This window comes from Myodes glareolus, chromosome 15, assembly GCF_982192425.1.
Source record: "Myodes glareolus chromosome 15, mMyoGla1.1, whole genome shotgun sequence".
Classification (NCBI taxonomy): Eukaryota; Metazoa; Chordata; class Mammalia; order Rodentia; family Cricetidae; genus Myodes; species Myodes glareolus.
Window position 1 is genome coordinate 75,163,941 of NC_142040.1, and position 27,490 is coordinate 75,191,430.

Here is a 27,490-nt window from a genome sequence, read left to right on the forward strand (position 1 = left end):
CATGGGAATGGCTGCATAACCAACATCTGAACTGGAACAAAGTCAATACACATGAAAACGTGGAAAGGGGACACTCTCATGGGGCCCAATCACTAGACAAGGAACTACAAGCAACTGGAAACTACTGGCAGAGATAGAGTTTGGCACTTCCAGGGATGAGAACCCTAACTGGTTGTCTAGTACAAAGTGCTTAGCCTTGAAACAATATACACACACACAATAAAAATGGGCTCAGCAGGTTGTGTATATGTACATATATAGGTTGTGTATGTATATTTGGGAATACATACATTCATTGTATATATTTATGTCATTTATACACACACACAATACTAATTAGGGAGAAGAGGTTATCAATTTGAGAGTGAAGGTACAGTCTAGAAGTGAGCAACCCCAGTCCCTCAGTTGGGCCCTATATTTTGTAAGAGCTGAGAAATTGAGCTAAGTAGCAGAAATGCATGCAGTCGCCTCTCTGCTCCTGACTGTGGACCTGTTGCAATGAGCTGTTTCCGCTGCTGTTGCATTGACTCTCATGCTTTGACGGACTCTAACCTGGAAATACGAGCTAAGTTCCTTCCTGTCAGGGTCTTTGATTATGCTAACAGCAATGTCACCAGGACAAGGCACCATGTGATCTTGGGCACAACACTGCCCATTCAGCCTGTGTTTCTGCAATATAACTCCCAAGAAACCACTTCCGCCAAACCAGTTCTAATTCTTTCCAACGTGAAGTGGGGAAAGGCAGCCTTTAAAATGTAAGGGAAAATAACCGAAACTACTATGGAAAATGAAACTACTTTGAAGCTAAATAAAACATAGCAAGAACGTGCAAGTTCCATTGAGGGAGCACAGCAGCTGTATTACCCAGAGAGGACAGTATTCACCGTGGAGAGCCCAGAGTGTCTGAAGTGACGGACAACTCAGTGTGACAATAGAAAGGACACACGTCTTTCCAAAGGAAGGCACGGTTGTGTCCCTCGTGCCCCGTTCTCACCAGTTCTCACTGCCATGTTTCCGTGTGGTCACCACACTTGAATGCTTGGGACCATTACATAATGTTCTTTGACAGTTAGAAGTTCCACAGCCAGTGTTTCCTTTAATTCATGGGCTATCTCAAGAAACTGACACTTTCTGTGAGACTGACTGGGAGTCAGGTGATCGGCGGCTGCTTGCATCACTAGAAGTGTTCAACTGTCCGTTGTGAAACTCGCTTCCAATGAGGGACACGGCTACAGAGCTAATTAGCATCATGTTAGACTGAGCAATTTCTGGAAGCTCCTCTCAGGGAAGCTCACCACCTTCTTTCCAGAAGTGCTTCCATCTGAATGTAAATTTGGCTCTGTGCCTGAAGCCAGATTCAAGTGTATCTGGCTTGTGACATACTTGGGAATTCAAACTGGATAGGTAAGTGACATGTTTACATACCTGTTTCTCTTTTTCTCCATTAGTATCATGATAAAGATCCACTGCACAGAAAATGGAAATCGGAAGTGATTGCTTTGGTACAAAATGTTTCTATTTTCACCAGTATCTTTGAGGCCAAAGCAGTACTGAACTGATACTGGTCCTTGTTGGTTGGGGGTTGGGGTTTCTCTCCCTTTTGTGGAGAACACCCAGCCATCTCCTACTGTCTGATGCTCCATCTACCAATTCTATATAGCTTATTAATAGAGAGATCAACATAGAAGAGTTACAGAGTCTTAGTAAGGATGTAGGTGTGCACGTGTGTATGGGAAATACTGGTTTTCAAATGCTAGTGTAAGAGGAGGGAGGGTGTGGGGGTTGCAAGATTGGGATCTGAGTGGAGGAGGCTGCTGGAGTCCACACCACACCATGTGCTGGTGCGGGAGAATTGTCTGTATTCTGTCAATCATGTATTTTAATAAAACGTTGATTGGCCAGGCAGGAAGTATAGGCGGGTCAACCAGACAGGATGTAGAGGTGATGCAATGAGAACAGGAGAATTCTGGGAAGCAGGAAGCTTCCTCTGGCAGTTCTGCCCAGACCACCAGAGAGGAAAGATGTAAGCTGCCCCACTGGAAAAGGTACTGAGCCATGTGGCTAACGTAGATAAGGATAATGGGGTAACATAAGTTATAAGAGCTAATAAGTAGCCTGACCTAATGAGATCTCTGTGTGATTGATTTTTCTCTGGGGTTTGCCGGCTGTGGGGTACTGAGCGGGACAGAAACCCCAACAAGCCGACCCGTCATGTTATAATGTGCTGTCTACACCGGGCACCCATGGGTGCCCTCTGCCCTCTGCTGCTGGAGTCCACTCCTCACCATGTCCTGCCCACACTGGGTGCCCTCTGCCCTCTGCTGCTGGAGTCCACTCCTCACCATGTCCTGCCCACACTGGGTGCCCTCTGCCCTCTGCTGCTGGAGTCCACTCCTCACCATGTCCAGTCCACACTGGGTGCCCTCTGCCCTCTGCTGCTGGAGTCCACTCCTCACCATGTCCTGCCCACACTGGGTGCCCTCTGCCCTCTGCTGCTGGAGTCCACTCCTCACCATGTCCAGTCCACAGTGGGTGCCCTCTGCCCTCTGCTGCTGGAGTCCACTCCTCACCATGTCCTGCCCACACTGGGTGCCCTCTGCCCTCTGCCCTCTGCTGCTGGAGTCCACACCTTACCATGTCCTGCCCACACTGGGTGCCCTCTGCTGCTGGCATGAACTTCGTTTCACATTTCCTTCCAATTCGATGGCACCACAAGGCCTTGCAGATGTCCTACAGGAGAAGAAGCCATTAGTCGCAGATGATCTGCGTGTCTGTGAGAAAATCCCAAATCTGTCAGCAAAGGGGGAGGGGCGTCCCCTCAGTCACAGGGAGGAAAAGTAGTCAAGAAGGAGCCGGACAATCCGAACCCTGGCCTCCAGTCTCCTGAACTCCATCCAAGCAACTTTATTATTTGTATTTTTGCAGTCATGAAATTTTAAAATCATATTTTGTAAACCAGAGGGTAAGATAGGATTGATCTAGGCATTAAGGAAACCCATAAAAATGTAATTTTTAAAAAATCCAAATGACATTTTATCATGTATTCTCCATCCCAATTTCCACTAACTTCCTCACATAAGAAAATTAATTTCTATTATTTCTTTATTAATTCCTTTATGTTTGAAATCAGACTCTTGTACTGTTATTCAGGCTGTCTCCAAGCTCCACAGGGTCAAATGAACTTCCGGCCTCAGGTTCCTGAGTATCAAAGACCACAGGTACTTGATACTGTACCTACTCCTCAAGTTTTGAACTAACCATGATCAAGACACTGTTGGCGTGTCCACATGTCTGTTCACCTGTGTGCAGGCCTGCACCTGCCTACCCAGTCACTGATCCATCCATGCAGGGATCACAGAGGCACAAAGTTCCCACCATGTATGTACCTACTTCCGGAGTTCCTGGCTACACAAAGCAGCAGCTAGCGAAAGTAAAACTAAGAGGAAAAACAGAAATGTGAAGAAACATTGTTGGAGGTTTTAAACCCCTCTCTATTGAATTGCTGAAACAGATGGAAACATGGAGGACCGAAGGCATAGACAATATCATTGGACAAAAGCAAGGTATTTGTTGAACAGTAAGTATGGTCTGGACTCATAACCCAGCGTCTGTGGCTTGTTTAAGCAAACACCTTGTTTGTTGATCATGACAAGGCTCAGTTGTTTCATTTGGTTGCATGTAACTATTTTATCAATAATAAAATGGCAGCCTAGAGTTAGCTTGATATTGCTTGAGTCTTATAGATGGTGCTGGGATACTGTTGGTGGCATGGTGCACAGTCAGGACATTCATAACATAGAGACTGGAAGTACAGTCTGGAAAGTCTAATCTTTAACAAAAGCTTTAGTTTTATATGTCTTTCCCCTTCACAAATACAAGAGTAATGTAGAGAAAAAATTCTTGGTATTTCCCACAAAAGGGAAACTGGCCTTTAGCAGAACCCCAGCTGAGTTTAGATGATTATGCTGGATAGAGGAGAGGCAGGGGCATTACTAACACTTCTGAGGTGTTGAGGGCTTTCTGGAAGACTGCAGATATTTCTGTGTATTTTATTCTTGATCTCATTATAAACTAGAATAAAAGAAACTTCAAAACTAGTTACTTTCATGTGATTTATGAGTAGCTGTCCTTGTGGTTTTAAGTAGAGCAAATTCCTAAATCTGGACGCTCTCTGTCTAGCCAGAATGCGTATCTGTGCTCTGTGAAGGATTTATGCGGGAGATCACCAGGGAGACATCCCTAGGGCTACAGAGGCATCACCCTGTGTGAGGAACTGCTCTATAAAAATTGTACTTGGGAAATTCAATAGTCAGAAGCCTCACGATGTACTGCCGTAACCTTCCAGTAGACTGTGCTCATGTTGGGACAGGGTGGAGAGCATTGTTTCCCTAAGACTATCTGAAAAAAAATGTGGAGTATTAATTTGCCAACTTAAACCAACTCAAAGTTATTATTGTGCTCCCACATGATAAATCAGAAAGAAAGATCTGACCTAATAAGCCAAGTCAACTCCGAAACGAAAGCTGATACCCTCAGCAGTATCAACTGTGATGTGCTCTGCCAGGAAAGCATGTGTTTCCTGTTACATTGGGCCGGTCCCGGCATATAGGATTTGACATTTGGTAGGTGCCCAATAAATGCGGAATCTATCACTGTCAGTTACACTAAATAAAATGGTTTTATGAATCATAGTGGAGGAAGCATGTGACAGTAAGCACTTGCCTTTCTGAAGTCCAGCATGCAGAGCTTGGCTTTCTCTCCGAATTGCCACTTGCACTGTGTGTTCGCATCGTACAATTGTCCCGGCAGCTTCTCCGGGTATTTGTACTCTTTCACGGGCTTCGGCTGATCAGCAAGGCATATCGCTTGGGCAGTGCTAAAGCAAACAGGAGGCATTATCAAGGGACATACATCCTTCCTCATGCGATCTGATGACACATTTTGTTTAGAGAGACGCTTATGTTCTTTGCCACAAAATTAAAGACCAAATTATTTTATTTAAAGATTTAAAGCCAGAAGTCATATATTTTCCCTGAAATTACTCATAAAATATTTGACCTATCTAAGACAAATTGCTCTTCAATAGATATCTCAAACTTAGAATCAAGGAAAACGAAACTGAAAAATTGCGACCAGATGTTTAAAGCGAGAGGTTTCTAACACAGAAATGCTTACACACCCTTTGTGCCAGAAACAGCTGGACTACAGAAATTGCCGTAAAAATCAAACCATAATCAAACTACTTCAAATACAGCAACTCACTTCCTCCCCGTCTTCCTGTCTTCAGAAGGGACTAGATACGGCTTAACCTCACTGGTAGGCAGCTAGAGTCTGACCAATGATTCCTCTGCCCACAAACACAGTATCTATATGGGTTTGGATTTAAAGTATCCCCTCAAAAGGTTCATGTGTTGAAGTGTGATCCCCAACTAGTGGTCCTATGGGGAAGCGATTGGCTCCTGAGGCCACTGACTTCACCCATGGATGACCATGGATTAGCATGAGCTTCCCTGCTGAATGAGATACTGTGAAGTCAAGTGTAGCTGAAAAAAGGAAATAAAACCTTACCAATCCCACCTCTCCTCTTTCTCTGTCTTTCTGGCCATTGTGAAGTGAGCAATCTCTTTCAGCATACACTACATAACAAACATTGCCTCGTGCCTAAAGCTAGCAATTCATGGCTGAAAGCTCTGTAACCACGAGACCAAAACACCGTTCCACTCTTCAAAGTATTTCTCTCAGTTGATTCATCATAGTAACAAATTAAAATTAACACAATTTGTGCATTTAGGGTGAGTATTTAATAGTTTTATGCTTGCAAGTAGCAAAGAAGTCATACCTATACGTTCCACACGCCCACATCTCTCTAAACATCTTTCTTAGACCCAAATGCAATAATTATGACAGAATGAATCCCAGACTAGGAGAACTTTGTCTGTACTCTCCATGATGTTACTTCCAGACCCCAAACCTTCGAGCTCATCAGTCTGCAACGAAGGTGGTGTATAGTCCCAAAGTGTTCACTGTGGATTCCACCAAACCTTGTGGGGTAAAGTCTGGAGGCTCTCTTGTAGTCCCTTCAGTTATGAGATCAGCACTACCCAAAACCAAGTCTAGAGGAAGATATTAGAGGAAATTACAGACTAAAATCTGTTATGAGGAAAGTTGCAAAAGTCTTTTAAAAACATTAGTAAAGAGTTCAAAAATGCATAAAATAAATTATATTCTACAGCCAAGTAAGTTGAATCATAGGTTCAAAAATATAACATGTACCACAACCATGTGGGCTCAATCCTAATTCAAAATTCAAAAGTCAGTTGGGAGGGGCATGCTGGGGAAATAACTCAGTTTTAAGAGTACTGTCTACTTTTCCACAGGATCTGTGTTCACTTCCCATCACCCACATGGTGGCTCACAACTATCTGTAGTTCCAGTTCCAAGGGATCTTTTTTGGTCTCTGTGGGTAGTGGGTATTTATGTGTGTTGTTCCTCCGCATGCTGAGAATATGTGTTGCTTTTATTTGTTGATGAACAAAACCGCTTTGACCTATGGCAGGGCAAAATACAACTGGGTGGGAAAGACAAACTAAAGACAGAGAGAAAGAAGGCAGGGTGGAAAGAGAAGCCAGCAGCTGCTGGAAAGGCAAGAGGTGAGGTAACAAGCTGCCAGCCTCATGGTAAAATATAAACTATTAGAAACTAGGAGCTAGCCAGTAATAAGCTAAACAATCAGCTAAACATTTATAATTAATATCAAACTTCTGATTGATTATTTTATAATTAGTCAAGGGAACAGGCGGGGCACAGAAAAGCTTCTCCAGCTACAGCCATTCCTATGGTACGTATGCATACACGCAGGCAGAACACCCTTGTACATACAATAATAATTAAAAGTTTAAAAGCATTAAAAGCCATTTACCATAATCCACTTTGTCAGTATCACATGACATCAAGAGTTGCAAAAAAAACTTGTAGTAGAACCCAAGACCCATTCCTAGAAAACTAGGAGAAAGACAAGAACCTTTCAACTTGATAAAGAACATCTTCAAAAGCCAGAGTCATGATGAATCTTGTGAGAAGATGAAACTTTACTGTTAAGGTCAGACACAGAGTACATTGCGTTCTCATTGATCATTTACAGCACTGTACCAGAGGTCCTAGCTCAGCTGATGGTGAGAACAAGAGAAGGGGATGTCTGCAGATACGGAGCGAGGGAATGAGACTGTCTGTCTGTGCAGACGACGTGATTGTCTGTCTGTGCAGCTGACGTGACTGTCTGCGCACAAGATATAGGACCACTAGAAAACTAGCTGGAACTAATAAGTAGTTTTAGGAAAGCTACATCATGAACGGCTAGTCCACAAGATGGATTGCTGTATATAAACCAGCAAGGAGAAGTAGAGCTCATTAGAAATGACAAGCATGGTGTCATTTACACTGATACTCTAAAAATGAAGCAGGAGTATAAATCTAGACAAGTATGTATGATATCTTTAAGCAGATAGGCACTAACCCCTGATGAAAGAAACTGGAGAAGCGAATGAATGAGGAGACACCAATGTCCCAATAGATGTAGAAGAATCAATAAAGTAGAGATGGTGTCTGCTAGTTCTTCTTACCTTGATCAATTAATTACAATCAAAATACAAACAAGTTATTTTGTGGCTATGAAAGCTGGCTCTCAAATTTATAAGGAGAAAAAAAGAGATCTATAATAATCTACAGGAAATTTAATGATAAGAACAAAGATGAAGGGTGATACCTCCCAATATTAAGACTTCCTAGGCACTCACAATAATCAGAAAAAAAGTTATAGTGGCAAAATAACAGAGAACTCAGTCAATGGAACAAAACAGACCAGCACAGAGAGTCCCACGTAGATGTACTCAACTCATTCTTGACAAAGGAACAAAGACAAGAGAAGGGAGAATACCTTTTTTTTTTTTAAAATAAATGAAGCTTGAGTAACTAGATATTCACATACAAAATTATACACACACACACACACACACACACACACACACACATTCTCATCATGATAGAGGGCTCACGTAGTCTCATTTCCAAATTTACAATAAACTCCTGGTGGTTAAATTCCTCTTGTTTTCACAAAAGGGTTGGGTATATTGGTGAATAAAACAGAGGAGAGGCTCTAGAATTATGTCAGCCTGAATGGCCACCTAACTTTTAAAACATTTCACGAACTTCAATGCAAAATAATTTTGACCTTTATATAAAACAGTCCAATGCTTCATTACTGATAGATGCTGTATGTTCATACAATAAAAACGAATGAATTCAATGTCTACATGTGGTAAATAGGATGAATCTCATACATTCATCTTATGATTCTCATAGCAAGTTAAAAAAAACAAAGAAGAACAAACCACAGGATTCTGTGCCTGTTCCTGGAGACTGGCCATTGTAGAGAGGCATTAGACAGAGAAGACTGAGGGGTCTAGATCAAGGCTCTGTAGCTTGACCTGAAAGAATTAACAGGATGTGACCACCATAGACAGCCACTGAGTTGAATGCTTCTTCCTGCCTGCCTCTGTGTGATACCACAACAGTAGTAATAGTGTGGAAACAATGGCTGAGGCCAGAGACAGCACGGGGGGTTTCAAAACCCTTCACCACTCTCATGACTGTGTTGCATAATGCAAAGAGCCTGATATTTTTTTCAGCTTAGTCACAGTCCCTCATTTTCCAAGGGGGAAAGTAGGGCCTCTCAGAAAACATTGTCTGCTCCCACAGATGCCTTTGAGAAGTGAGTTTAGAGAACTCAGCGCAGCGCTGCCTGCTCGCTCCGACCCCTTCCCTTCCCCTACATGGTGGTCCTTGTTTTCTCTCTAACGTCTTCAGCATGAAGGTCATCCCTGGCTAGGATTGCTCAAGGTGAGCACTTGACAGCATCTGGATACAGTCGAGAAGGAAACCATCCCAATGGCCTTTCAATGGGAATCCCATTTCCTCATCCACAGAGTGGTACTGAGGATGGCAGGAGAGGCCACTCCCCCTCACATCCTCCCTTCCTTCAGGAGGTCCCTTTCCAATGCATTATGCGCTAAACCCCTAGACTCACATTGGTGAAGGGTAGGCAGGGACATTGATCCATAGGGCAAGATTCCAAATGAAGAAAAAAATATAAAATAAAGATGAGTCTGTGTTGTGAAATGTAACATGACAGTCTAGAGTCTCCCCGGGTCACTGGCTCCAGCACACAGGCACGAGGAACTGAATGACAGGCTGTCGTTTCTCTGGGTCATGGACTTCACTAATGCAGACAGTGTGTATTAATGGTAAGTGACACATGACTTCACCGGGTGAATTTCTCCAAACAAGTATCTGTTCTTCTCGACTCCACCTAGAGTGGAGAAAAGCTGAGTTGGCCACCCCAGGCCCATCCATTTCCCAGATGCTAGGCTGCTGACGGAGGGCGGCAGTGGCAGCTTACTCATGGCTGGGAACACATCCCAAAGGCTACCTAATTGGTGGAGGATAGAACACTATTTTGACTATGTGGAAATCAGGAAGCTAGCAACCACAGCATCAGACAGACAGGCAGTCCTGGGTTCCTTAACACTGAAAATTCTAGGTCTCACATATGTGAGGCTGTCTGACTGGAAACTATGTTTTCAGTTTCAATGGCTCTCCACAGTGATTTAACAATGCGATGCTCTCTTGCAAAGCTTGATATTAAAAAAAGACAGTGCAGAATATTGCGTGTGTATTTGTAATTACAAAATCTACAAACTGGAAAAGACCCTGAAGAGAGTTTCATTACAAAAAGAACTGAAAAATATTTTATTGCTTACCCTAAAACCAAACCAGTATATTTCAGAATCTGATTTTACTCTTTCAGTATTGCTGAACAAAACTGGATTTTAATTCTATATAATCTATAATCTTAATAGTAATTCTGAGAATCACACTCTGATTTGAAGATTATATTGCACTTCTAATATCCTCAGATGATTCTTCTGTGATCGGACAATGGTTTCCTTGGCATGGGTCTTCTTCTCAGTTTTTTGACTTTTTCATGATACAAATTCTTACTACATACCCAAAATTCCATCTTCTAAACTTCTAAGTTGCCAGACTATAATTTAAAATTATAAAAATGTTGAGATATTTGTCTCACAGACATTGAGAAGAAAGAAAGTTTTGTAAAATTTGGAACAAGAACCAAGTAAATTATGGAAACACTTTTGAGTAAAGAAACTCACTTCTCCCCTGTTAACACAAGTCAGAACAGAATCATGTTAAAGAACAAACTCTTCCTCCTTACAGAAAGTTTCACTGACACTGGAAAGAGATGAATAATTGCAAGAAAGAGATAAAGACACTCTGACCGGCCCCCAGTACGGGAGGGGATCCCAGTGAGCTCTTGGTGAAGGGAAGGAGTCCAGATAAGAGGTCAAAGCTGTTATCACGTTGTTTAATGTGGCCCCAGCCAGAAAGGGTCAAGATTTGAGAATAAGCGGCTTTGGGTGCTCAGCTCTAAATGGGACATGAGCATCGTCTTCTCTAAGTACTAAGGAACACTGTGGAAGAGGATGCAGAAAGAACGTAAGAGACTGATATCCCAGCATGGAGTCTCTCTCAGCTGTCTCTGAGAACCCATGGGCACTTAAAGATCACTGTTGGAATGGGGAATAAACTTTCTCCAGTGGTGTAGCCACTGTTAACTCATCCATGTTCCAATAAGTGACTCCCACCTTTGCAAATAAAACCCTCCCCAGTGAAACTCAACGGGACACAAAATTAAAGCAACAAGAAAATAAAACAGAAACAGAAGGATGTGTAGGGCTGGGGTGGGGGTTGTTTAGTTGTAAACTGCTGGACACAGGAGACAAGGATCTGAATTCAGATCCCCACATCCTTCCCACAATAGAACTAATCAGTAAAGAGGTAAGCAGCAGGTGTCTGTAATCCCAGCCTTGTGGGGGTGGGGAGCAGGGGACCAGAAGGTTGGCAGGTCCCTGAAGCTCACTGGTGTTCCAACAGTCAAATCTGAATGTCAGGAAGAAACTTTGTCTCAAAAAAGTAAAGGTGGGAAGTGATTGAAGAATGATACTGATGTCAACCTTGGACCCTCACACCCATGTGTGGTCCCCACCCTGCACTTACACACACACACACACACACACACACACACACATTCACACACATATATGAACACACACATGCATGTACACACACACTCATGCATGCACGCATGTGCACACACACACATATACACCAAAGAGAGAGTGACAGAGACAGACAGACAGAGACTAGGGGGACTTGTTCAGAAGAAGAAATTGTTTATTGTAAGTAGGAGGGGATGAGAGGAGCTAATGGCGGTGTCCATGATAAAAAAAAAACATTTTATATGCATGCATGAAATTGTCAAATAAAATTTTAAAATAAAAGCCATAAATAAAAGTGTAAAGTAATCAAGAATATTGATATGAAAAAAGAAAAAGCCAACCCTCCCTCCCAAGTTCAGAGTGATCACAAAACCAGCTCGAGGGATCCATACCTTAAAAACTTGTGCAGGTACTGACGGCTGCAAGAGGACCAGGAGAAGACACCGTTGCGCCCTGCCAGTGTTGGGGACATTATGTTGCCCTCAGACTTCTTGCACATATTCCCTTCTCCGTCATGGACCATACCAAAGCTACAGAAGGCAGAAAATGGTTATTTCAAATCAGAGTCTGTAAGGGCAAGTGTAGTGTGTGAAAACTATCCCTCCTTAGCTCCTTCGGTATCAGCCAAACCATGGAGAATATGTGTGTTTTCATGGATCCTTTCAGAAGAATGAATGAGTTATCACACAGCTTCAAAGGGCAATGTATCAAATCCCAGAGGTCTCACAGATTTTAACAGGACTGTGAGAATTTTCAGAGATATTTTTTAGAAATACAGAAGTCTTACATGTATGTGTTTAGGGCTGACAACTTGAAATTTAATATCAGAGAGGCTTCCCTGGAGTATACTGAATCTTTCTTTTTCAGGAACCATTAATTACCTGGAAGTCTAGATCTGGGGGTGCCCCCATCCATGTTGGAATGTCAACTAGTGTTGTCATTGTGCTAATCTTGTTTAGACCATCTTATTGTTGGCATTTCATGTGTCCAACTTCCATTAGCATGAAGTGGACTCAGCAGATTGTATTTATACATGCATATGTATATATGTATGTGTATATATATGTAACAACAGTAATAGAAAAACTCATGAATTTGACAGGGAGTGGGGTGCTTAGGGGAGGAGTTAGAGGAGGAGAAGGAGAGGGAGAAATTATGTGAGTATAGTTATTCATGTTTGAAATTCTCAAAAGATTAAAATTTTAAATGGAAAAAAAGATATATGGAAATCAAATTTCCAGGTAGAAATTCTTGACTCAAATAAAAAATAAATAAAGATCCAGGCATTTGAGTTTTTCAAATTAAGCTCCCCTGGGGTTGTGAATACTCAGACTGATTTCAGAACTACTGGGCAGCCACAGGTACTTGTCAGGGAGGTAACATCAGGCCAGGCTGCTCATTACACTGGTTCCTCAACTGGAAGCTGTGGCAGGTAGGCAGGACTTGACTCCCTGACCCAAATCCCTATATTCTCTGGAGAGCATCTCTCTGCAAACAGTGATCTAGTAGCCTTTAAACAGTTAGGGACTGTTTAAATATGTATGCATTCTGACAGAGCGGAAACCAGAACAGGTTGGGGCTTCTGGCCTGGCCTGCTGTGTGGCCACACCTCAAGCTACAGTAGCGGTGAATGAGGGTCTTAAAGATGTCCACATATCCCTCCCTGCCAAGCAGCATGATCTTCAGGAGAGTGGTGGCTTCTGCAGCCCTGAACCTGTAAGGACCAGGGACTCAAGCGGCCACCTTCCCCTGAAGGTTCCATGTGTTTTGCCTGCAGAAGGGCTCACATCACCATTTCTCAGCTCACCCAGAAAGATTCCAAGCTTTTGAAGGAAAGCTTGGGGCACCTGGAATAGCCCCACTGTTCCTAAAACTCCCATGAGTGTAAGCACATTATTGGAGGACCAGTTGTTACTGGCTGCTGCTCTTTGACAGACCGTCCTTAGGTTGACTCCCAAGGAACAGGTGTTGAGTGAATGAGATCCACAGGAAAGAAGAAAGACACGAGAGAAAACAGAAACTGGCAACTGGTCAACAAATGGTGATCTAATTATCAGGCCACTATTGAGATTCCCGTGATGAGTAGATAGAAGGGAACAAGGACAAAAATACCCACAGTGGGAGTGGGCAGATCCTAAAGGGAACAAGAAAATACGTCCTTGTACAGAGGCTGGGAACGCATACATGTACTCAGATGCTTGCCATGTTTGCATGGCATTAGACCTATGGCTTGTAATTGCTGCTTTACTATCTTAGACCCCAATGAAGGCAAAATTAAGGACTGGGGAGAGCCCTTGGTCCAGAGTGAAGCCACGAGATCAGACACTCAGACATTAAGGCCTGCAGGTTCCATGGTCTAAGCAGAGTATGATTGGAGGGTGTATCCAAGGAGACCTTGCAGGCAAATATTGTCAGATTTCTGCAAAATTCCTGGTCAGTACCAAGGGTGATGTGGATGTGGTCATTTTAACCTCCACCCATTCTCTGAAGTTCTTTTAAAGGCAATTAATCAAGACCAAGGCAACCACATGGCAGGCGAAATGTGTCATGGCTGTGAGGAGGATTTGGGCTGAAATCCCAGAAGGGAGGTTGCACTGGGGAGAGAGAGCAATGGCAACCAAATGCCAAAGCACGTTGTCCCTGCTAACCCTTGACCGGCTCTCAATGGAGACCGTTAAGGCCCCACACATGACCTAGATAATTTTACTACAGACTCAGCCTACATGCTCAGGAATGCAAATAACAATGCCTGGGGGCTGGAGCTTTCTTAGTTTTATTTTTTTTCATCAAAGGTATTTTCAGCGATCAAATTTCAAATTCTGCCAGTATTAAAACATCAGAGAAATACACTACACCCTTTGGCTACTCCAAGACCGCCCCGGCAGACGTCTGGCAGACTCGCAGGTTGTGCGAGAGGAGCGAGCATCTGATGGTGGACTCACCCACCCCATGATTCCAGTGCCTGCCAAATCTGTGCCCTAGTACAGCTTAAGTTTTCTTTCCAGTCAGAGCATCATGTACAGACATGATGAATGTTGTCTATCACATAAAAATGCCACATAGGATATCCGTGTGAAAGTCATGGGAGAGCAGATGTATCTCAAAGAGAAGACAGGTGTTTATCACCAAGAAGCATAACTCTAGCTATGTATGCCAGAGAACATTTCTTTCCCCATGCACTGTGATGCTCTATTTAAAATGGCTATCACTCCACAGGCTGAATAATAGCTAGTATTTGTCCCTTCACCTTTGATAGTTTGTCTTCCAAAGGATCTCCATGCCTCTCGCCTGTGCTCACACCCATGCCGCCTGTGAACACAACAGTCCATGGCAGCTTACCCATTGTTGTGTGGTGACTCTAGGGCAATCTTACAGCGATTATTGGGACTTTAATACAAAAGGATTAGCCTGCAGGCCGCTTTGCGAAGTGAAATAAGCCAGAATCAGAAAGACAAAATAGTTTTGATTTCTCTTGCATTTGTAGTCGAGAGCTAAACATATGTATAACCACACACATATATACATATACATATATATGCATACATACATACTTACAATATGAAATAGAAGTATAAGGTGGAAGAAGAGATATAAAGAGATGAACAAGAAGACAGGATAGTGAGGGAAGAAAGAGAATATGGTGTCTGCTTTATCTCATATGGAGAATACACATGTATGAGCATATATGCATATATTTCATATATATGTATATGTGTGTATGTATATACATATATATATGTATATATATATAGAAGGGACTATGGGGAGAAATGGGGCCCCCAGCAAGGTGGGATATGGGAGAAACCAGTGAAAATAAGATCAGGGTACAACAATATATAAGAAAATCTCATCACACACCCATCACTCGGTATAATAAGTAGTATAATAATAATATAGCATGAGGTAAACAAAAATTACAACAAAGTGGCTTTTAGAAGTGGAAACAGCAGCTGAACTGGGATAAGAAGACCTCAGACAGTTGCTGGGGTGAGCGGTAGCTAGGGAGTGTGTATGCGGGGGAGGGAACTTAGTCAAATCTTGTCTCACTCACACGTGAGCTGTTTGGTACTGGGCAAACAGTTGATCTCATTGAGTCTCAGTTTCTCTCAATGTGAACTGAGAAGACAAAGCCTTCCAGACACAGTGAGCATGCACTGAGCTCCTGACACATGCCCCAACACAGAGACAGCTTCATGTATGAACAGTGGGGATGTGTGTGATGTTAGGGTAGTGGAGTGAATGGTCAAATACCAGGAGACTTTGAATATAAGAGCTACTGAGAGGAATGGCGATGCATAGCCCAACATAAACGCTAGGTCTTCTCTGAGGGCTGAGACAATCACTAAGCTAGGTGATCATTCAAGAGCTGGCTTGCCCTGAGTTCTACAAATCCAGGGCCTGGGTCAGTCGAGAGTGAAGACCGAGAGCTCAAATTAGGAAGAATCGAGCTGAATTTCAGTTAACTTTGACACCTGCCATAGTGGGTAACAATGCCAGTGCCCATTTCCCTATCTACTTGCTTATCAAACTCTTGTGGGCTGAGTTCTCAGTCACTTAAATATTTCATGCCTTGATTGTTTAATTAAGTTCAGGTACGGTTGAGAGGACAAGAGCCTCATGTCATTATAATGATGAAAGTTTTTTAACTCTAGCAGACTATTAAAAATGCAATTATGTTTTAACTGAAAGCCTTATAGAGTGTAGGAGGAATTTCCTGGGCAATGAAGTCATCAGTCAGTACCTGTGATAATGAAGGGATTGCTAAATGGACTGACAGCTTTGCCTTCAGGTCAATAGTTCACACAAAGTCAAAACCTAAGGGGTCTCTGTGGGGTTCAGTTGAACAAAGGCACTCACTTGCACCTGTGGTGTGTGTGTGTGTGTGTGTATGCTATGCATGCACTTGAGCACATATGTGTGCATGTTATTCTGAGAACAGTTGCATTTCCAATAGGAGATGGGAAAATCAGCTTTGCCAAAACACAAACAAAAGACACTGCCCCCGTTGTTCTGTTGACAGGAAAATCAAGCTTTGAGGCAGAAAATTAGCAGAAAACGGGACTCCCAGCTTGTGTGTTTTCTAAGAGACATTTCAAGTGTGGTCCCAACAGGGCAGAAGCAACTTCCTTGACGACAGTTGAACTCTGTAGTCCTCAGAGCACTCAGTGGCTGTCCTTAGCAAAACGGGGGCCAATGTGGCCTTTGAAAACGGTTCAATAGACCACGCCCCAAGGTGAAACAGCTGGTAGGATTATGAACATGAAATCTTATATGAGACTAACAATTTCTGTAAGCTGTTGTGGGTATGATTTTTAAGATTCTTTTACATGAAAAAAGAACACCATAGATGACTTCTTATCCTTGTTTGCCGCCCCTCTGCTCTCTCTTTCTCTCTTTGTGTGGATGCACACACGTGATGAGACGTGAGTGTGGCAGTCATAGGACAATGTGCAGGCGTCGGAGCTCTGTTTCTACTGCGTGTGTTCTGCGATCAAACTCATATCGTCAGGCTTGGTAGCAAGCATCTCAAGCATTGACCCATCTCACTAGCTCAACATCATCATTGTTGATTGCTGCTTGCCCAGGACCCTGTTAACCCAGGATGAGCCACCCAGTTCATGGCACAACCCTGTTGTTACCTCGTTTCATGAGCAATTGCTCAGAAGTCGGGGTCAGAACATGGGAAGTCAATCATTTCCTACTGGGGCAACTTCTCAGTGGCCACACTCCCAAGCTCTACTTGTACGCCTCCAAGTACAGCAGGTGTACAAATCATATATGAGTCTGTATGTGTGTGTGTGTCTATTAACTGTGTGTGTGTATGAGAGAGAGACAGACAGACAGAGAGACAGAGAGTCCAGAGTAGCTACCATTGACAAGAAGGCTTGCTCCTCTGTTCAGTCAAATGGAGTACCACAACAGCAGGCAATTGGAAATTAAGATGAAATCACGGAACCGATAGTAAAATGCAGAAGTCATGTAGTCAGGAGAGGCCCTCGCTCCCAGTGCTCCCAGTGAGAAAGACTCACTTGTGTCCAGACTCATGGGCAATGGTGAAAGCCAGTCCAAGTCCCGAGTCTTCATTGACGGTGCAGCTTCGGTACTTACTGCACATCCCGCTGATGGGTGCAAACCCTGCAGGACATGAAGAGAACGCACAGTAGGGTTGATGTGTAATGAGTGATTGTGTATTTATTTTTTAGTACTTGGTAAAGTTTGGTCCTCATCTTCATTTGGGGATATGTGAGATGGGCCGCCCCTGGACATCATGTAAATATGATGTGTTGATGGGAGAGAAGGGGGTGTTCTTATGTAGTCTCAGGAGCCCATGGACTCTGTCTTCTGGTAAATGGGCTCAGCTTCTGTTCAATATTCCTGGAAAAGACTAAAGTTGGCCCTAAATAGAAGAGAGGATTGAATGCAGATGAGGATGGTTTCTGCCTTTCCTAGAAATATCTGCTCGCTGAAGCCTCGAGGGGAAACACAGCAGAGCATGGGTGTGTTGTGAGGTCCCTAGGATCACACCCCATGGCTCAGTGATTCAGTTTTGCCATGAGAAGCACTTGCTGTGTATGATTCATGATTTAACACTGCAGAAAGACAAAGGGCAAAGAAGAAAGAACTCGAGGAAGACACGAGGAGAAACCATGCCGGGCTTCTGAGACTTCCCTTCCAGCAGTCACACAGGGCATGTTGATGTCCCTAGCAAGGAACTGTGACACCCATGAAGGACCATCTACCCAGAAACCCCACTAGTGTCTGGAGTGCTCCCTGGGAGCTGATAATGGAGGTGCTTGGTGCCTGACACATACATGAGAAGGCAAGCAGATGGGAAGCACAGGGGGTGAGCGGTGCACATCTGATGCGCCATGCTGACTAGGGTGGGTAAAATACACAGCTCCCAAGGCCGGCTGAGGGTCAGTTTCATAAGCAGGCTGTGGTGAGAAGCAGAGCTAACCCCTGCTAGACGAGGTCCTATTCGGAAACTTCTAAATAAAACTCTACCCTCTGAGCGTGGAGAAGAAGCAGAGTAAAAAGGTAATGGCCTGTAGAGTCCTGGTTATTAGCACACTCTTTGGCCACGTGGAAAAATGTCCAAATGCGGTCTCACTCTGTGAACATCTGGAACACGGCGAGAATGCCGATGCTCAGATCTTTACAGAGAAATGTGGAGATGGACATGCTGTACAGTATTTCTGGCATCTCCAGCTGGATCAACAAGTCCATTACTCTTGCACATCATGAGACGAGCTTGAGTCTCCTGGCTCCATTTGCAATGGCAGAAGAGATGGGAAAGGGCAGGTCTTACCTCAGAAAGGGTAGGAACTCTGGAATTTGAGATGGGCTTTTTCTTGTATCACAACAGTTGAGAGACAAAAGATGGCTAGTGTTTGAGGTGAAGGTAGCTACACCACCCTCCAATGTGACGCCCTGCCACAGCCCTCCAAGTGATACTGGAAAATCTTACCCAAGGTGTCACACGGTTCATTCTTCCAGGAACATATGTCCAGACCAGTCAGTAAGATGGCGTGGTCATGGCGAGTTCCTTCTTTCCCCATCAATCCAGATTGCCACTGGCAGAAGCTGCTTAAAGTGTGGTCTGCATGGTGACTAATCGCCAGCCCTGGCTAGGCAAGAGAGGCCAAGACACCCATAGAAATGTAAGGAAAATATGCTCAAGCCATTGTCAACAGAGCAGGATATCTTAATGGAGAGATATAAAGCATAGGATGGACCCAGAATGTACATAGAAGAGTTATATATGATGCATTACCATCCCAAAGACAGGGTATTCTACAAATCAGTATAGATTCAGAGAACACATTTATGTGCATTTCTATATGTAGTCAATTGAAATGTATCTTATTGACTCTTGGATTCGATGACCAATAAAGACAAAAGATGAGTATGAATCTTCTGCATAAAAATATCTTCAAATAATACCTTGAAAAGTTGTTGCTAGAATAAAGTCTTTTGTGTATGGCTTGTACAGTACACACACGCACACGCGCACACACACACACACACACACACACAACTTCACCAGTGGTAAATTCACAACCAAAGTGAACAACAGCATTTCCATCCCTGCTATAACAGTATGGAGCCAGAAAGTTTTCTACGCAGAAGCTACCTGTTTCCAGAAAAAGGCCAAGTCCTAAAGCTTTACTCCTGAAAAACAGACATCAAGGAGACAATATAGAATACCATTAAACTTTCCATGTGTACGGAGGGCTATGGGGCAGCAGTGAACTATGGGCCTGAAGTCTAGAATTAGAAGGGATGGAGGATGCAGGGCCAGGAGCACCATGACAACAGGCACACTGAGTCATCGAACCCGCTTGTAGGTTTGCTACCGAGTTGGAAGGGCGGTTAGAGAGTATCAGTTTGCAGCCCCCGTTTCAGAACACCACCTTGTAAAAACGCTTTAGCCACTACTGAAAAAGCTGTCTCTCCGTCACTGCCGACATTCGCCCCTTAGATGTTTATTTTGTCTTCTCGGAGTCGCACGCACCGAAGCGACCCGCGGCTCTTAAGTGCAGGAGCACGCCTGCATTCCTCAGCTGGCGACTTCCAGGAAGCTGTTGTTAATTAAAGCGAAACACAGGTGTACGATCAAACGATAACCTTGCTGCTGATTCTTTGAGGCTTGGACGAATTCCAAAGTGAAAGCGTTTTAATACAGGGAATAATTAACCTGTCACCTGAGAAGCCCGACTAGCTCGGCAGCCTCCCAGATGCACGCTCTCCGAACAGACAATGGCATTAGGCAGGCCAGACAGCCTGCCTGCTGTACCCCACCTGCGTGGATAAGGGGTGTCCCGCAGATGTTCTGAATCACCCGATTCCATCTGACAAGTTCTTTGCTGTATAAACAAGAATGCTGTGGCTACCATGAGACACTGAAGACGTCATCAAAGGAGGGGGCAGTGAATGCTGGGTGTCTGTTTAGCTCAGACCCTGAGCTCCCACGCTTTGCTGAGTCAGTAATCAGCATGGGAGGAACAGAAGGGAACCTAGTTTTAGTGAAGACTTCCATGCCACTAATGCTGTGAGGGGCTCCTTGGGTTCACAGCATGCAGCTGTGACGGGGGACAGGAGGCTTTGGATTGGAGGAGAGGGCCTTCTATCCCCCATTGCCACCTAGACATTAACTGAGATCAGCATGCAGTAAGGAAAATGTGTTCTATCTTTCAGGGTCACCAAGAAAAAGTTACAGTCTAAGTTTGAGAACTGTGGGGGTTTGGGAAGCAGGAGCTGGCAGGGTAAAGCAACACAGTCTGTCAGGGCACAGCACAGTTCACTATCCATGGTGTGGGCATGGTTCATCTTTCAGTAAAGCATAAACAGGAAGGCCAAAGACGCATTTGTCTTCAAACTAATAGTGTGTCCTTCCTACAGTCTCATAACAAATGCGTTTGCTCTTTTATTTTCCCATGAGACCACATATAACATAAACACACCATACAATACACATAGGCACACACACATACTTACAAATATATGACACACACTCCCAAACACCACACATACTCATACAGACATATACACACAGGTACACATACACACACACACATATCCCACATATTCATACACACACATACATACACCATACACAAAGAACCTCACCACCATATGCAAACATACACAAACACACAATACACACACATATGACCCCACCATCTTCTTCACACATGCACAGACATACAACACACACATAGATACACACACATAGATGCACACTCACACACACATGCACATACATATACCACACACACATGTACATGCACCATTAGAAAGAACTGAAAAACAAATGAGTCATTTTAAATGTAGAGTATGAAATCCTTCTTTTCCCAAGTAAAAGGGAAATAAAGATATATTACACAGAGCAATTGCATTTTTTGAAAAAGCATTTCCCACTCATTTTCCTGCAGGGCAGGCACGCGACATGGCTGCTTTTGAAGCTGGAGTACCTGCTCATCTTCCAGCAGAATGAGCCCCACAATGGCGATGTTGATGTTTCCCCCAATTGTTCCATCCTTGAATAAAGCAGACACCTGAAACAGAAGATCGGCATCAGCCCTGAGCGTGTCATAGCCTAGCCATGGCCCGACTTCCTGCCTGTCAGAGCAAACCCTTGTTGTTTCGGTGCTTAGCTAAGTGAGCATAGCATCCTGACATTTCTCAGACAGTCTAGATATGTGGGAAGGCTGGTGATGGAGCCCATTCTGAGGGAGCCTGGATCGAAAGCCGAAGTTTGAGGAGGCAGAGGAGGTTCATCTGTTACCCAACATGAAGGAGAGACAGCTTTCAAAACTCTTCCTCCTCCTCCTCCTCACCATCATCCCCATCATCATCACCATTACTATGGCAACAGTCTTGCTGCATAGGCTGGCTGGCCTTTGATTCTCACTCCCTTGCTCTCAGCTTCCTTCCTGAACACTCGGGTTATGTGGATTACCCACATGTGTCACTGTGTCTTGCTAGAAGGGTTATTCCACTCTTAGTGGTGACAACAAACGCCAAGAACTTCTGGAATCACAAGAGGAATACTTAAGACAAGTCCAAGACGATGCAGTGGCGAGGAGGGAGCAGGACTCAGGAGGATGAGTGGAAGTGGGGACACAGGGGGTGACAGCACACAGAGAACAAACAAAGTCCTGGAGTGGATTCAGGATGGAGAGTAGGGCACTGTGGTAACAACAAAGTTCTAGAGGGCATTCAGGATGGGGAGCAGGGCCCTGTGGTAATCATGGAGGCTGCAGACTATCATTGGGAGATCTAGATTGAATGACTTCTACAGAATACAGACAAATGACAGCTGACACAGATCAGGGATGCAGGGCCCTGAGATTCTTCTATACACAGTTCAGCCTCAGAGCCAGGTGATCACTGAGGTGATCAGGCCATGTGAATTTCTGTGATGAGAGAGATATGCAATAAGTTTCTTTGTGGGGAGGGAGAAAATTGAGGTTATTGTGTAAAGTTTTGAGGTTATTGTGTAAAGTTAGACGTGATTGGAGTACTCTGGGGAGACACAGACCTGTGTGGGGTTTCATGGATTTAGGAGGTCAAACACTGCCATTAACTTTTTCTGACAAGTGGGCAGCCCCGTTTTTCTCTCTGTGGTGTGGGCTTCGCTCGCAGTTACCAGGCACAGAGCCCCCCTCCTGACTCCTCCCACAGGTGCCTTTCAAGACAAAGACATGTTTCATCTGGGAAGATATTCCAAAATAGGAGTTTCTCAGTGCCTGCAGATAAAATATTTCATATCAATACCTGAGCATTAACCTTCTTAAAGTGGTAGGCGTTATCTGAACCTAAAATTGCATGTCAATCTGACACAGCTTTGTTGCCTCAAAAGGTGTCAATGTCCTGGCAAGACCTTTAGTATATGAAGGCATCAGTGAATTAAGTGCCCCAGAAACAAACCAAGTTGCCAAGATGATCAAGTGAGTGTTCCCCTATTTAATTCCCCAAAGTTCTGAGATTTCACCTTTTGATTCGAAATTAGTAAAATAAGAGTTTCTTATACCAAGACACAGGTTTACAAGTAAGAAATGAACCTTGCATTGGTGCGCACACACAGAGACAGGCATACAAACACACACACATACACATAATGTACAAAAGGACACACACAGGCACATACACAAATGCAGACACATACAGAAATACACATGCACGTGCACACGCACACGCACACATTCCCATGGCTTCAGAAAGGCCAGGCCTACCATGTTGAGTACAGTGAGGACGTAGGTGGTAATATTGCCATGGCCATGGTTCTCCATCATTTTTCTGTCAACCACCACCAGGGTCTCCACATTCAGCTCTTCATTTCTGTGCGATTTCAGGAGGGAGCGCTTTTGTCGGGAGCTAGGCTTGTACTCATCGGGCAAGATGTAGAGGTCATCCTTGGGAGGCTGGGGCATGTCTGTGGAGGAGCATGTAGAGAGAAAACTACAGCAAACACACAAAGCCAGAGGCACAATTGATCCTATAGAAACGTCTGAAAAATGAATGCTCACGCTGACCAAGATGATTCCAAGTTTAAGGAAGACCTAGGCAACGTAAAGAATCTGAAACACAGCAATAGGGTTCTTCTAATAGAAGAACCCAGAACTGCCCAACCTTTGTAACCCAAGACGTGTTAAAGTCACCTTCTAAATTTAAATGAAGTTCATATAATCTTGGTGTTTTGGAAATCATTGCCAGAACTAACTTCACGTTGTTTCTGTTCGGATTTAAAATAAGAGCTGAACCCTAGTATCTAAAGTGAGCATGTCCTAGGACCGAGGACATGAGGGCATAGGGATTTACAGAGCAGGGCTTCTCCACACCGTGACGGTCTGAGCAGCGAGTGGTTTTCCTTCTTCTCACCGTTGATGCTGGTGTCTGGATACAACTAACTTTCCAATCTCCTTCCCTGTCAATCACACACGGTCGGTGGCAACTGCACTCAGTGGGTGCTGATGAGTCTAACAAATGCTGGGTGTGCTTAGCAGACTTAATTACAGAGCAAACTTCATTCTGCCCTTGTGGAGGGATTCCTGTAGCATGCTTTTATAATTACAATAATTAACACTATATTAAAAACAGTTAACTTTAGGAGATGGCTAAGCCAACACAGAATCCTTTCATGGGAAGGTATACTTTGGTTCCCCATCCTGGTGATTTGAACTTCCACCTAATACAAGTCTGCCCTTGGAGGCTGCTATGGACAGACATGACTCTGCCTGATTGGTGCTCACAGCCAATGGATTTTAAATCTTTTTGTTGGTTGGTTAGTTGGAAATACAGATTGAGCATCCTGAATTAAAAACTCTGAATCCAGAAGTGACCCAATATCTGAAACTATTGAAACATGAAGCCACAAGTAGAAATTCTACACCATGTCTTTGTGTCGAGTCACACCCAAAACCCATGTGCACTAAGAACATTCTTTAGAATTACCCCCAGAGTACATGTTAAGGTATATAGGCAATACTAAAGCCTCTGTTCAGTGTTGGAATCCATCCCCAAGGTTGTTCATTATGTGTACACACAAGTGTTGTACAAATCAAAATATGATGAAGGGCTGGAGAGATGGCTCAGCGGTTAAGAGCGCTGGCTGTTCTTCCAGAGGTCTTGAGTTCAATTCCCAGCAACCACTTGGTAGCTCACAACCATCTTAATGAGATCTGGTGCCGGCTTCTTCTTCTGACCTACAGGCGGACATGCAAACAGAACACTGCATACATAATAAATAAATAGATAGATAAATAAATAAACAAAATATGATGAAGTATGTAAAATTTCCCATCAAAAATATTCCATCTGTGAGAAACTCAGCCTGTATCTCAATAAGCCCTAGCTAAGGGTGATGGACCCTTTGTGACCACTGTAACTTGTACATGCATGGACACCCTTGTAGGTGTTGTCCTGGGTCACTCAGTGTCTACATCAGCTACTGTATGGGATGCTGTGGGACCACAGAGGAGAGGGAGAAAATACAGCCAACTCCTGGTTCTTCTCTAGAAAGTGTTTGAAAAGGATTTCAGTTATGTGTGGTGTGATCTTAGATCCTTTGGTCTTAACCTCAAGTGGTGGGAAACTGTGTACAACACAGAGCCAGGACACATCAGAGGGTGAAATAACCATATTCCAGTGCTGGCTACAGGGACAGAAGGTCCATGAGGCTGTGTCTCCCTGGTCGGAGCTCTTAGAGGTCCCTGAGAGCAAGCACTGTCTGTCTCAGGTCAGTGCTTTCTGAACATCCTGGGAACATGTGAGTCTAGCTAACTCCACATCAGTGGATGCCCACAGCTGAGAGAACATGTGAGATTCCCATCACCAACCATACTTCTAGCCTCAGCATCACTTTAACCAATCAACTGCACTGGTCACCTGTTTCCAGACAGATCCCTCAGGGAGTACAGAGAACACACGCATTCCTTTCAAAGCAGGAGTTCTAATGGGGACAGTTTTTCTAAGAGTGCGATCCACTGAGAAGATCACAATCTACCCCACAAGAAGTCAAGCAGACCAAAGAGGAATCCCCCTGAACTTGATTCCCTCTGAGATTGTCCACAGATCTTGGATTTTGTTCATGGGACAAAATGGGTCCAGACACTGCATGGGCTCTGATACCTCGGGGACACCTGCTCCTTCAATGAACACCAGTGGCTTCATCCATCTTCTTTCTTCCAGGATCCACAGAACACCTGCCAGGTTTCTCTTCCACTTCAGAAAGGCAGATAAAGCCACGCTGAGAGCCAGCGAAGTTGGAGGCCAAGGAAGGCCTCCTTTGTCCTCCCTGGGAAGGGCCCATCAGCTGAGGCCTGAAGGCTAAGGCAAAGAGGAGACTCTGGAGAGTTGTGGGTTCCTGGATCATGAGACTGGATAATGTGCCAACAACGGTTCTCTCTGAGGAATCAGGACAATGCACCGCTCATAAAGGCTTGCTGACAACTTGCAGGTAAGTTCTGCTCCCACTCACCTCTTTGATGTGGCAGTGCAAAGCTCCATGGATGCCTGCAAAGAAGTTACCTCAGCGGGAAAACTATGTGAGCTTCAATATCTTTAAGCCTCAAGGATAGGGTTACTGAGGGGGATGCCTGGGCTCTCGTTTCTTCTAAGATGTTCTGAGGAGTGTCTTTTTTAAAATGCTCACTATTCAAAAGAATGAAATCATCTTCCACATTCATCCATCACTCGTGAGACACATAATACCATCCCTAGCATCACCCTTGATGGCAGCAGTGACAGTCAGTACATTTCACCTTGAGGGGAGACACGCTTTTCACAAATTAAAAGCATTCCATTACCTGACATGATTACCCAAGCCATTCAATGCACAAAATCGCCCTTACGTACATTTCTTGCGTCTACCACAGAAATGCTGCTTTTGTGGGAGGCCGAGATGGAAGTTGCCATGGTGAAGGGGAGATCTTGCCAGATCTCGCTGCCTGGTGACCAGCAGGACTTCGGTTTCTCTGAGCGCCTGGGGCTCCGTGGATCTTTTGTACAGGACGTGGGAGGGAGAGCCAGCCCGTGCAGACCCACTGGGCTTGCCTGTCAGGTGTGGAGGAAGCGGCTTTAAGAAGTAATCGGCATCCTTTGTTCTTATCATGCCTAACTGGAAGAAGGGAGGGGGAAGAGAAAACACACCGCCGTTAAAAAAGGTGCTAGTGTTCCCTACTGGATGTGATGTCTTTCTCCCACATGGCTGCCCCACCGATGGAAGCTTGTGTAAGAAGGGCTCAGTAGTCTGGGCTGATAAGGGAGGGAAGGAAGGTCACGGCATCTATCTGAGCTCTCCTCATCTGCACCTTCTCAGAGAGCTTGGTGTGCAGAATGGTCTGCCACCTGATTTGTAGATGCGCAGGAGTGGGGCGGCTCAAAGTGCACCAAAGACAGTGAATTTGAGCCACAATGACTTGACCTTTGAGAAAACGTGCACAGGGTTAGATATTGATATTGACATGTAGTCTCAGCAGTGAGAGGAAACTAAAATGCTAATAATTTCCAAGTCTATTCAAATGAACTTCAAATTTTTAATAACATTTGGAATTTAATAACATTCCACAAAATATGTTAATAGAATTAATGCAGAATAAAACATAAAGATGTCACTTTGAGCACAGAAAGACCTTTCTAGACAAGGTATTTTAGGAAATGGGTGATAAATAATTTTTATATAAAAAAGTAAAATGCCAATATAGCAAAACTGAATAAGAGAAATAACATTTAAAATATGTTGAGGAGACAAATTAAGAGACCGTATTTTCAGTCTTTTAGAATGGCAAATAAAGTTTGATAACACATCGTTCCTGAGAATGAGGACAATTGAAAGTAGGAACCTAGGCCACACTCAGCAGGCATGCTCCATGGCTGTCCAACATGTCAAGATAACCTAGGCCACACTCAGTAGGCAAGCTCCATGGCTGTCCAACATGTTAAGATTATAAACTCTCCACTCAACCCTGGGACTTAGGCTTTAACAATTCCTGATGAATATTTCCTGTAAGCATGATTTTGTATTGGAAAACACAGCATGTTAAAAAGCGAGCTACCACAATCAAGTGGGGAACGGCAGAGATACAAGGATGGCTCAATACACACCAGCCACTAATGCAGTGTCAGGAAACAACGGCCCAAAGCGTGTGATCGTCACCACAGATTCAGTTTCCTTCATGATGAATCCCTGAATGAGGCAGGCATTGAAGGAATGAACTTTGGCATTGTAAAGACCACACACAAATGCAGACGTAACATCAGTATCCTAACTGCAGAAATGATAACTGTGTGTACGCTGTGACCTGGAGCAAGGCAGGGATGCCGTTTCATTACTCTTATTCAACAAGCTATTGGCA

The 27,490-nt window shown here is 44.0% G+C and overlaps 1 protein-coding gene across 1 annotated transcript in view; it reads right to left on the minus strand.

The window, feature by feature from the left end:
* Positions 1–26,247, minus strand: part of Adamts16 (ADAM metallopeptidase with thrombospondin type 1 motif 16) — a 70,175-nt gene extending 43,928 nt beyond the window's left edge. Inside the window, exons 1-8 of the mRNA XM_087897038.1 lie at positions 25,992–26,247; positions 22,871–23,070; positions 21,107–21,190; positions 18,601–18,760; positions 17,162–17,267; positions 11,525–11,662; positions 4,723–4,876; positions 2,635–2,730 (exon numbers count right to left, since the gene is read on the minus strand). Coding sequence (XP_087753164.1) covers positions 2,635–2,730; positions 4,723–4,876; positions 11,525–11,662; positions 17,162–17,267; positions 18,601–18,760; positions 21,107–21,190; positions 22,871–23,070; positions 25,992–26,247 — 1,194 coding nt within the window. The remainder of the gene's footprint in view (positions 1–2,634; positions 2,731–4,722; positions 4,877–11,524; positions 11,663–17,161; positions 17,268–18,600; positions 18,761–21,106; positions 21,191–22,870; positions 23,071–25,991) is intronic.
* Positions 26,248–27,490: the final 1,243 nt, after the last annotated feature.